Source organism: Cynara cardunculus, assembly GCF_001531365.2.
Source record: "Cynara cardunculus var. scolymus isolate 2C chromosome LG 3, CcrdV1, whole genome shotgun sequence".
NCBI classification, from domain to species: Eukaryota; Viridiplantae; Streptophyta; class Magnoliopsida; order Asterales; family Asteraceae; genus Cynara; species Cynara cardunculus.
Window position 1 is genome coordinate 3,837,510 of NC_037530.1, and position 12,236 is coordinate 3,849,745.

General features: G+C 31.8%; 1 protein-coding gene across 1 annotated transcript; it reads left to right on the forward strand.

The window, feature by feature from the left end:
- Window positions 1-8,791: 8,791 nt before the first annotated feature.
- On the forward strand, window positions 8,792-11,725 carry LOC112509908 (probable glucan 1,3-beta-glucosidase A). Its single transcript, XM_025115115.1, has 8 exons — window positions 8,792-8,989; window positions 9,144-9,263; window positions 9,430-9,621; window positions 9,712-9,870; window positions 10,390-10,559; window positions 10,808-10,963; window positions 11,056-11,405; window positions 11,474-11,725. The coding sequence occupies exons 1-8, from the start codon at window positions 8,792-8,794 to the stop codon at window positions 11,653-11,655; spliced, it is 1,527 nt and encodes a 508-aa protein (XP_024970883.1). The 3' UTR covers window positions 11,656-11,725.
- Window positions 11,726-12,236: the final 511 nt, after the last annotated feature.

A 12,236-nucleotide genomic window follows, 5' to 3' on the forward strand; every position in this document is an offset into this window, starting at 1 on the left:
TAAAAAAAATATTAAAGTAATTGATGTGATTAATAAAAAATTTAAATAATTAATAATTAATATTTCTATACTATATTATAAAGCATTTGACAATTACTCTTAAAAAATAATTTTTTATACATGAAGTACTGTTTATTGATGCATATTACTTAAAATTCAAGATTACAAATTAATTGTGCGTAAGTACAACTTATTAAAGCTTCATGTTTGAATTTGTATAATTAACTATAGATAAATATCATCAAATACATGATAAACATCATTTTAAATATAAAAAATCTAAAATATAATTAAGATAATCATTAAGTTATAACATAATACTTAATTATTATCTTAAAAAAATTATTTTATTATTCAAAAACAAAAACGTTTTATTTTTCTCAAAACCACATAAAATCGCATTATAACATTGATAAACCCAAAATATAAAACGAAACATTAAAATCAAGATGTATCTCGTTGCACTGCACGAGTACCCTTCTAGTGTATAATGTATAGTTAACATTGATTAATAAAAACTCCATGTGATATGTGTGGAGTTTTTATGTCCACACTTAAATCTAATGAGTGGTCCCCAAATCATTGATAGTGAGCTTGAGGCATATTCTTATTGGGTCTATTGGGTTGTATGTGGAGCTATTAGTCTGTTGTGGTACTCGATTGAGTGGTATACAGTGTAAAGTCTTATGGTGGTACTCGATTGAGTCGCATAAAGTGAAAGAAAGCTCCACAAATTTTTGGAAGTGTGGTTTTCGAAATCGATGTTTCTTGATATCTTTACTATATTCAAAACTTGCTTTGATCAGTGTGTCTTGTAACTGAATTACATGATGAATATGAGATAAATTTTTTTTTGTAAGTCTGCTCGTGACGTCTCCAAAAATAATTTTAAGTTGGAATGTTGGCTTTCAACTTAATTTGTTGTGTGATTTTCAAAGTATAAAACTTGATAAACCCAAGTAGATAAAAACATTTCTTTATATGGACAGTTAAACTTTTTTGTTTTAGTATGACAACTGGAAATTTTGCTACTTCTGTAAACCACATTATGTTTACACATAAACACGACTTAGTAAACATCCTTATTTGGCTTAATATTTGATCTTTTAGTTACAACAATACAACCAACTGAACATCTCACATTGTGCACCTGCTCAGTTAATTCTTATCGAGAACTGAACACCTGAAATAGATTTTTTGCTTCAACTTTAATTGTCATTCTCACAAGTATCAATGAATTTAAATGTTAAATAACATAAAATAGTATACCTTATCGGTAACAAATTTTGATGTCCATAAATTAATATTTACAAATTTGATGATAAAAAAAGTGATGAAATAAAAAGGTTTGAAAACGAATGAAATGAAAGAAGAGATAAACGAGAATGTTTGAAATCGTTCGATATATACAAATAAAAGAAAAAAACACACACAGAGAAAATAAAATAGAACAGATTTGGCATATTGCAGTTGTAGGATTGCAGATAGCTAGGAGGGTGTACGAGGGGTAAGAAACGTTTATTTGTGTTTGCCCGAATATGAAAAGGATCTTGAATATTTACGTTTTATAGCTTTATAAATATTTATTTACTTCCTTACTTTTTCATTTTTTTTGTTTTATACCCTTATTATATTTATATCATTACGCCCTCATAATTTAATATAAAAAATATTCAATATTACGCTTATTTTAAAGGTATTGACGAGATGATTATAATGATATAACTTGTTAAAATGAAAACGTATTTTAGTTAGTATACAGTTATATATGTTAATGTGATGAGGGTATAAAATCAAAAATGGAAAATGAAAAATTAAAGTCTATAAAACAAATTAAATAAATAACTATAAGAGTATAAAGTGTAAGTACTAAAATAATTTATTATATTCATAATATATAATAAATATGATTAAATCCAAAAATATTCAATATTCTCATTTCGAAGGTATTGATAATACAATTATAATGGTGTAACTTGTTAAAATAAAAACACACTTTTAACATATTTTAGTTAATATACAATTATATATGTTAATATGGTAAGGGTGTAAAACAAAAAAATGAAAAAACAAGAGATGTACCATAAATTAAATAATTAACTATAAGGATATAATGTGTGAGTATTAAAAATATTTTTCCGTAGTATAGATGATAAATAATAATAAAATTAAATCGATGAATATTCAATATTTGCTCATTCGAAGCTATTGACGAGACGACTATAATCGTGTAAATTATTAAAATTAAAACGTATTTTTAACGTATTTTAGTTAATATACGATTATGTATGTTAATCTAATGAATATGTAAAATAAAAAATAAAAATTTGAACAAAACTTTAATAAGTTATAGTTACGTACCATTTACTTGTAATTTTGGTATTTATAAATATTTTATGATGACATTTTTTTAAAACTTGAACACTTCTATAACAACAATCTTTATAACTATTTAAATTTATAGATCACAAAATTAATTTAGAAGTTTCTATAAAATAGGACCAAAAGCTAGTCGCACACTCAAGAAAATTATTTAATAAATAAAATAATAATATTTAATTTAATTAAATCATTTAAAAGTATAGTTGTTATGGTATTAATTCAATGTAACATCAATAAAATGAAAACGTGTAACCTACCAAACATCATGATTCCTTTTTTCTATTTCAGATAAACTTACAATTAATATTAGAGTTGTTTGTTTACCTTTTAATAGTTTAATTAACGGACATCTTTTGAATCATTAAGAGGTGAATTTTGTTTAACAAAAAAAAGTCCGTCTCTTAATAATTCTAAAACTCTCTTAATGATTTTGTATCATGAGTCTCTCTTAAACATTCAACGCCCTAATTTCGTTGTAAATAATTATTAAATAATTATATTTCATTTTACATTATATCATGAGAGCCTATTAATCATTATAACCACTTAATCATTTTGCACCAAATTATTGAGTAATTGCCAATCAGCCCCATAGATTCAATATACCATAACAAACTTGAGTTTACATGACGTCCACCAATTTAAAAACAGTCCTATTAGACTATTTTAAATGATATAGATTCAATGGAATAACATTATGCAGAAACAGAAAATAGGACGCAGAAACATACCTTAGAGTAGAGATGGCCAAAAACCGGTCCCGGGTCGGGCCGGGCCGGTCCCAATCGGTCCTAACCTTTCTCATAACCGACCATAACCAGTCCCGGCGTAACCGGTCCCGGTCCCGGTCGAAAATGATAGGACCGGTCAAGGTACTTCATAACCGGTTATGGGCCGCCGGTCCCGGTCCCAACCGGTCCTTGCATTAAAAAATAAGATTTTTTTTTTGATTTTTTTAATGATATATATATTTTTAATACAATATAAAATTTACAATTGAGTCACTCAAATACACTTTAAAAATGCGTTTTAATATAATTAAAATTACGTTTTCTTATAAAAATACATTATAAAATTATTTAAAAATACATTTATTTATAAAATTATTTGATTTTTCGGGCCGGGCCGGGCCAGTCCATAGTCGGTCCCATAACCGGTCCCGGTTTTCGGTTCCATAACATGTCCTTACTGGTCCCGGTCGGTCCTTTGTCGGTCCAGGTCCCGGTCCTCCGACGGTCCCGGGCCGGGCCAATTTGGCCATCTCTACCTTAGAGATCGAGAGCTTGAGGAGAGAGCAAGATCTGTAGGCGGACACAGATTAAGAGGTGTTAAGGGTTCTTTTTTCCACTTAATATTGATGACAGTGAGAGCTTTTAAGCTCTTATTTTGAAAAAAAACATACAAACGGGGCCTAAGTTACTTTGAAATAGTTGTCTTGTAAAAAAGACCACCTTCTGATTTAGGAGCTTAAACCCATGCTCACTCAGGTGATCTAGGAGCTTAAACCCACCTTCTTATTTTACTTTTGATATTAAGAGACGGCTTGTTTTTGTAAATCGATAAATGTCTGAATTTGTTTAAATTATCAGTTTTACCCAATAAAAGTTACAATGTTGAATTTATAGATCAATTTATACAATTTCACATATTTATTTATCATCATTACAAAATTTACATCTAAATTATATAATTAACATCCATTTAAACGAAAATATGTCATTAACAGTGTTAACACATTTAAATCCTATTAAAATATATCAATTGAGAGAGGTGAGGATTGATTTGGTAAGGATCAATTGAGAGAAATGATGGGTTAAGGTAAATCGATTGATAAATGTCGTTGTTGAGAATTTGAAGAACAATTAGAGGCAAATACGAGGTTGGTTTATCTCTTATCAGAAAAGAGGAAAATAAGACACAAGTGCCTTTGAAAAATTGAAAAAAAACAAACAGTCCGAATAGGTCTACCTCTTGTCGAATCAGACATAATAGGCTGATAAGAGTTTTTTTCCTAAAAAAACAAATAACTCCTCAACTTCTGTAAAAAAAAAAAACCATCTTCTAGATAACGAAGTCGTTACTTTTTTTCCCCTTTTAAGGTGGCATGCTTCTTTTGGAGCTTAATCGTTTGCTTACCCGGGGAGGTTATTTTGTTAGCGAGCAACTCTAGTTTAACAAAATCATGAAGAGGATGTGCAAATGTGGGAAGGTATCTTCAATTGGTAATGTATTGAAGTAACTAAAACAGCTAGAATCTTACACTCAGAGATGCCTGCACTAACTGTCGCAATGTGCTGGGAGCTTCTCACTATCATGAAGGATAAACACAATTCAGTTGGAGTCGCAATCTACTGCAAACCAGAATCAAATGAATGCTACAATGGAAGAAAGAAAGAACCAACAATGTGTAAACCAGATGATCCAAATGTTGCATGGTACGTAGTACGGGATAGGAAGACATTTATCTTTGCAGAGGAATATTGTGTTAATAGGATTGATGGGCAGGGGTCTGGTTGGAGTTTTATTATGCTATTAGGTGTAGCCTTGGTGATTGGTTGATCGTCCTATACAAAAAGATAACCAAATCATTTTATTTTTTGTTTACCAAAAAACAGATTACAAATATGAACCCTAATTACATATCAGATCTAGTTAGCGTTTATATTTATGCAAAAATTACAAAAGAAACCCTGAAGAATAGATGAATTGCTCTGGTACCCTTCATGAATCCACAAAAGTGAGACGTGGTCCTTCAACTCTCAATTATTGACAGAATAGGTCCTTATTAAAAATAAACCTGTCAGAAAAAGAACAAAAGTTAAGATTGTCAAATATACAATATATTTTAACACTACTGTCTCGTAATTGGTATTGGATTGAGAATAACAGAAGTGCAAGATGTAGTTGTTGTATTTTTGTTGATCTTGCATGGCAATGATCATAGTTTGTTGATGGGCATGGATCCGTTCCATTGTCAAAAAAAAAAAGCCTAGTTCATCGCCTTATTATATTCGAGGCTTTTGAGACCAGTTTTCTCTTGGTTGGGCTTATAGTTATATTACTAAAATGGGAGTATAGAGATAGGTTTGATGATAAAAATATGGGCTTATTAATGCATTTTAGTTTGAATAAAAGACGTTTCACTTTTTTACATAACAAACTACTGTATTTGTTTGTAGGTCATTAATTAATGATAACTGTTTTTGAGATTAGAAAACTTAGGATCATGAATTTGAAATACAAAATTTTGTAATCGCTTCATTTATATAACAAGATAATGAATGGTTTTACCTTGTGTTTTGAATTACCGCATGGGAAAAAAAAAAGAATTGTAATGTTTTTAAATGCATATTTTTTAATTAATTAAAAGGAAAAAACTTGTAATTCTATTTTATTCAAAGATAAAGTTTATATTTTTTCTGTAGAGCTTGTCATCGTGTTATCACGGGCAGAAAATTAGTATAATATATACCTTTCTCTCTCTCTCTCTATATATATATAAGGGCTTATCGTTTAACTGCTATATATATTTTAATAATCGTGAGAACTTTTATCTTAACATATTGTTTTACATGATTTTTTTTCTTATCTAAGACTAACATTTAATATATTAATGAACATATATTTGTTTCACAATGTGTTTGCTCCATATGTATGCGGTTCACAATGTGAAATTTTTTCACTTGTAACTTTTGTTTCACAAACAAGTTAAAAAGATTCACATTGTGAAACAAGTATATTTGAAAAAAAAAACACATTGTGAAATAAATATATGTCAATCGATATTCTAAATCCTAGTTTTCGATGAGAAAAAATCATATGAAATATTACATAAAGTATTAATTTTCAACGTTATCATAATTTCTTGGGTTCTCAAATATATATAACCGGTCAACTTTCCATTTTTCTTTATGACATTTGTTTGTATTCAATAGAATCAAATCCAACTTTCTTCTATTAAAATGAATCCGATGCACGCACTTTGCCCAACCTTTATCGTTAAAAACCCACTCATTCACCTACCATTTCCATCATCATCGTCTCGGATTTTGGTCAATTTATATATTATTTATCATAATAAAAAATATTTTATGAACTTTTTACAATAATAATCTATATACTTTTTTTTATTAACCTGGATATCCAACTCGCTATGCGAACCAACTAATCTCAGAACGACCACATGCTTTGCAGATGGCCTGAAGTCACCGTATTTGAATCTCTATGGCCACAAAAGAATTCTTATTCCCCCTTGAATTTGAATCTGAGACCTCCTAGTATTTTTGAACTTTGAAGTCAAGCTAAAACCAATAAGACACCACCCATGTGGTTAATTTGTATACTTTTATGTTACATCGTATTTTGTTTATATGTTAAATCCGTATCTGGTCACATTATGTTTTTAAGAGATGAAGCAAAGTTGCAAACAAAGACACACTGACAATTTTTTTACTTCATTTTATTAAAAACGTTTCAAATATTCGATCATTAATAAAAAAAATTACTTGTTCAAGAAGACTGTTTTCGTCGGTATTAATGGAAACTTTTGGAAGAAAATTCCAAGTTTATGATAGTCAAATGATGGAGGCCAAAGGTTCTAGAAATTGACTTTTGATTAGGTTTTGGTCCACGTTGATACAAGAATCAATTATTGTAAAAGAAAAACATGTCAACGATGATTAAAATATATTTAACTCCATTTATTGCCAAGATGTTAAAAATAATATTTCTCCATCCCAAAATAATTGATTTTTATGTATGAATTATAACAGATATTGTCGATTTTTTCGGTCAATAATAATTTATAGAATAATTTAAAATAAGAATAGTAATTTATCTTGATTGGTAATTTAAAGGGGTCTTTTATGTTGAAAACTAGTTGGTAAGATCTTTATATTTTGGTTCAAAATACTAATTCTCTTATTATAAAAATCATAATTATTAATAATATTATTTAAAAATAAATAAATAACATGATAAAAAGATTGGTGATAAAAAAGGATATAATATAGCACGTGCATACCAGTCAAACAATTAAACATCTTTGACAATACCCATCTTTGTTTTTAAAATTAAATATTTTTATTTTTTTCAAAGTGTTAGAAGTTGAAAACCGGTATATTTATTTAGAATTATATATATATATATATATGGACAGTTGAGAGTGGATTGTATTGGTTGTACAAATATAAAAGATTGTATAATAACTCACCCCTTTCTCTCTCTCTCTCTCTCTATATATATATAAGGGCAAGTTATGATTAACGTACAAAATTATACATTGATCCGGCGTTACTTTGCCAGCGGCTTAAGTCGCGACAAAAGTCGTCCACTTCCATTTTTTGACGTTAATGTAAAATCATATGCGATTTTGTATATTAACAATTTTTTTTTTTTGTTTTCTTAAATAATTAGTGTTCTCGTTTGAACTTTCCTATATATGTATGTGTGTGTGTTTGTGCGCGCGCTAAGAATCGTGTAAGAAACAAAGTTAAGGTGAAAAAAGTAAGAAATAATTTGGACCCTGATCACCTTTAATCTTAAACTCTCTCATGAATCGCGTTTAATACGAGAATTAATCCGATGCATCTCATCTTGGTGTATTTAAAGTTGGAGATCCTTTCTTACGCTTCACACTTTAACTATGTTTCTCGCTGGAACCCACCATATATATATATATATATATATATATTTATAGGCCTAATCAAATGAGAACTAATTAGTTTGTGGTAACCGTGAGGTTCAATCTCAACCACAAATCAATACATAAATTAGGAAATTTATAATTTTGGTAATTTTGAATTAAAATTTTAATTCAGGGATATTTTAGGTATTCTAAAACTCTCCTCTCTTCTCTCTCCGTCACCCGTCCTTCGTCCTCCTACCACCGTCCTCCGGTGATACTACAATGATATCACAATGCATCATATATGTGCTTGGGTATCACACTGAGGTCATTTGTGTGGTCGATCGGAGATGTAACATAGTGGTACCTCAATTGGTACTACATTGGGTATCACATCATGTATCACAATGATTACTTGGTACTGGTAGGAATAATGTTCATCGGAGGTTGGAGATCCGAGGTTGGAGATCAGAGGTCGGAGAGAGGTAAGAGGTGAGAGGAGTTTTTAGAAATACCTAAAATGCCATCTAATTATAATTTTAACTCAAATTACCAAAATTACTAATTTCCTAATTTATCCGTTGATATGTGGTTGAGATTAGATCTCACACTCACAGTTACCACAAACTAATAAGTTCTCCCTTGAATGGACCCATATATATATATTATATATATATAAATTTATATGGGGGATAATTACGAAGAATGCCCTTCCATGTGGACTTTGTTCCTATATATACACCTCTTGTTCAATAGTATTCCACTCAAATCACATAGATCAAAATGAAAACGCCAAATACAAAAAATCAACTGCTGGGAATCATTTGTGTTTTTGCTATCTTCGTCATCTCCAATGGCAGAAGCAGAACCATGAACTCAAATAATCAGAAGATCAGAGCCGTTAATCTTGGAGGTTGGCTCGTCACTGAAGGCTGGATGAAACCTTCTCTCTTTGATTCCATCCCAAACAAAGATTTCTTGGTTTGTTTTCGATACATTTAATGTTACGTGTTTTTCCAAGAAACCGAAAACAGTTTTCAATTCTGATTCTTGTTTTTTAATGTACATGAAAACAAACAAACACAACACTTCAATTTATATGCCAGTTCATGCTAATTATTATGAAATCATCCAGGATGGAGCTGGACTTCAGTTTAAATCGGCAACGATCGGGAAATTCCTTTGTGCCGAGCTCGGTGGAGGAACAATCATCGTTGCAAATCGTACATCTGCTTCCGGCTGGGAAACTTTTCGGGTAATTACATTGCCAATAAATTAATTAGTGACGAAAAGGGTGTTGCGAAAAAAAAAAGATTTTCATGATTAATTATTGCAAATTATATTAATTTGTCAACTCAATTTTAAGTTGTGAATATGGTTTTCGGGGTTAATTAAATAGTCGAATGGCATTTTTCATGTAGTTGTGGAGGATCGACGAGACCAATTTTCACTTACGGGTGTTCAATAAAGAGTTTTTAGGACTTGACTCCAACGGGATCAATTTGGTTGCGGTTTCGACTAATTCTGAAACCTCTGGTATCTTTGAGATCATAAAAAAATCCGATGATTCAAGTCATGTTCGGATTAAAGCACCAAACGGGTTGTTCTTGCAGGTTCTTTTGCACCCTCCAATTCGTATTATGATTGTTATTTCTTGGTTTTTAACGTTAATTTATAGTTTTCATTCCGTTACATATATATAGGCAAAAACCGAGGATTCGGTTACAGCCGATTCAAACGGGGACGGGCAGTGGCGAGACGACGATCCTTCGGTTTTTGAGATGACCAAAGTCGAAACGATGCGAGGAGAGTACCAAGTGACAAATGGTTACGGTCCAACAAAAGCACCAAAAATCATGAAAGTAAGATTTATTTCATTTTTGTTTTTTATTTTAATAAACCATTTAATTGTGAAAATAAGTCATCAATTGCTGCCCTACAAGTCAAATATACAAGTCAATGTCATTTCCATAAATGTCGAAAGCAAAGGCTTTGACTTTTCAATCTCATTTGAGTCAAAGGTTAAATTTGGAGGTTGACTGCTTAAACCAGTCAAACCAAGTCTACATCAGATTGTTTTTGGCTATTTAAACCGTGTCTGATTCGATTTGAGAAATAGTCAAACTGTTCGGTCTGGTCTATGGTTTAAACATTTTTTTGAGCGGTTTGAATCGAACCGACCCCTGTTTGCTAATTATTTTTTCGGTTCTTTTTTTTATTAACCTGGATATCTAACCCACTATGCGAGCCGACTAATCCCAGGACGACCACATGCTTTACAGATAGTCTGGAGTCACCGCATTTGAACCTCCATAACCACAAAAAGATTTTTATTTCTCCTTGAATTTGAACCTGATACCTGCTTGGTTTTTTTTTTTCAGGATCATTGGGACACATTCATAGTGGAAGCAGATTTCAAGTTCATTGCAACCAGCGGATTAAACGCTGTGAGAATTCCAGTAGGATGGTGGACTGCTAGTGATCCGACACCACCTAAGCCTTACGTAGGAGGATCTTTGCATGCCCTTGACAATGCCTTCTTATGGGCAAAGTATGTCTACTTTCGTTTGTTTCATGTGTATTTAAAGCTAAAAAGTACCAGAAGGACCCAGGTTCAAATCTAAAGAGGAATAAAATTTTTCTTGTGGTCACGGAGGTTTAAATACGGTGACTCCGGGCTATCTGCAGAGCAGGTGGTCGCCCTGGGATTAGTCGGCTCGCATAGCGGGTTAGATATCCAGTTTAATAAAAAAAAAATTATACCAGTCACATTTTATAGTCCATCATTTTTGTGCACAGGAAATACAATCTCAAGGTGATATTGGATTTACATGCCGCTCCCGGGTCGCAAAATGGTTACGAGCATAGCTCCGGTAGGGATGGTTTCATCGAATGGGGCTTAACCGATGAAACAATACGACAAACTGTTGACGTCATAGAGTTCTTTACTGCTAGGTACAAGTTATGTCGACACTAATATGCTAATCGAAACAAAGTGAGCGTTACTTGTCTGTGATCTTAATTAAGCTATGCATTTCTATATACAGGTATGCGAAAAATCCAAGCTTGTACGCAGTCGAGCTCATAAACGAGCCTCGTGCACCAGGAGTCCCGCTAAGTGTATTGACCAAGTATTACGAGGCTGGATACAAAGTTGTACGAAAGCATGCTCCAAATGCCTTTGTGGTTCTATCGAACCGACTTAGTGGTGAGCCAAAAGAGCTCTTTCCCGTTGCCAGTGGCATGAAGCACGTTGTCGTTGATGTTCATTACTACAATCTCTTTTCGGATATCTTCAACGACATGACTGTAGAACAAAACATCGATTTCATCCAAACGAATCGTTCTGCAGAGCTACAAGCCATCACGACAGCAAACGGACCGCGGATCTTTGTTGGTACGTATCGTCAGCCTCATGGTACATTCCAACTTGATAAAACAATGGTCTAACTTGTGATTTTGTAGGGGAATGGGTGGCTGAATGGCAAGTTAGAGGAGCTACTAAACAGGACTTCCAACGATTCTCGGAAGCTCAACTAGAGGTGTGGGGACGTGCGAGCTTCGGGTGGGCTTATTGGTCGCTAAAGAATGTGAACAATCACTGGAGTATGGATTGGATGATCAAAAATGGTTATATTAACCTCTAGAAATGTACAAAACCGTCCTTTATCAACCAAAATGTATTTGTTTAATTCGAATATACATACGGTATAAGTGTATGTATTTATCTTATGAGTGAAAACAAAACCCCGACATACATAATTTTTTTTATTAATCAGGATATCCAACCCGTTATGCGAGCCGACTAATTCTAGGACGACCACCTGCTTTGCAGATAGTCCAGAGTCACTGCATTGAACCTTCATGGCCATAAGAAAATTTTTATTTCTCCTTAGATTTAAACGTAGTTAACTTTTTGATTCAGACTTGGTGACATAGTTTTCAAATGTCTTTTTAAGCATGGTATTAGAAAAGCAATTAAAAATGTAAAACGAGTAAAGATACTTGTAAGTGGAGAAGAGCCAAATAAGTGAATAACGAGTAATAAGAATGGTAGTGTAGGGTGGGCATTTTTGGACCTATTTGTCACTATTAAATAATTGACACCCATCTTGAACTAATTAAAAAAAAACCGAAACTTTTGTCTTTTACTTTGTTTTTTTTTCTTAATTGGAGGGGTCCCCCTATATATATATATATATATATATATATATATATATATATATAT

Excerpts from the sequence above, each read along its gene's own strand:
- LOC112509908 (XM_025115115.1), top strand. The coding sequence starts at position 8,792 with ATGAAAACGCCAAATACAAAAAATCAACTGCTGGGAATCATTTGTGTT. Across the intron at positions 8,990-9,143 it reads TCCCAAACAAAGATTTCTTG|GATGGAGCTGGACTTCAGTT; the intron begins GTTTGTTTTCGA and ends GAAATCATCCAG. Across the intron at positions 10,560-10,807 it reads AATGCCTTCTTATGGGCAAA|GAAATACAATCTCAAGGTGA; the intron begins GTATGTCTACTT and ends TTTTGTGCACAG.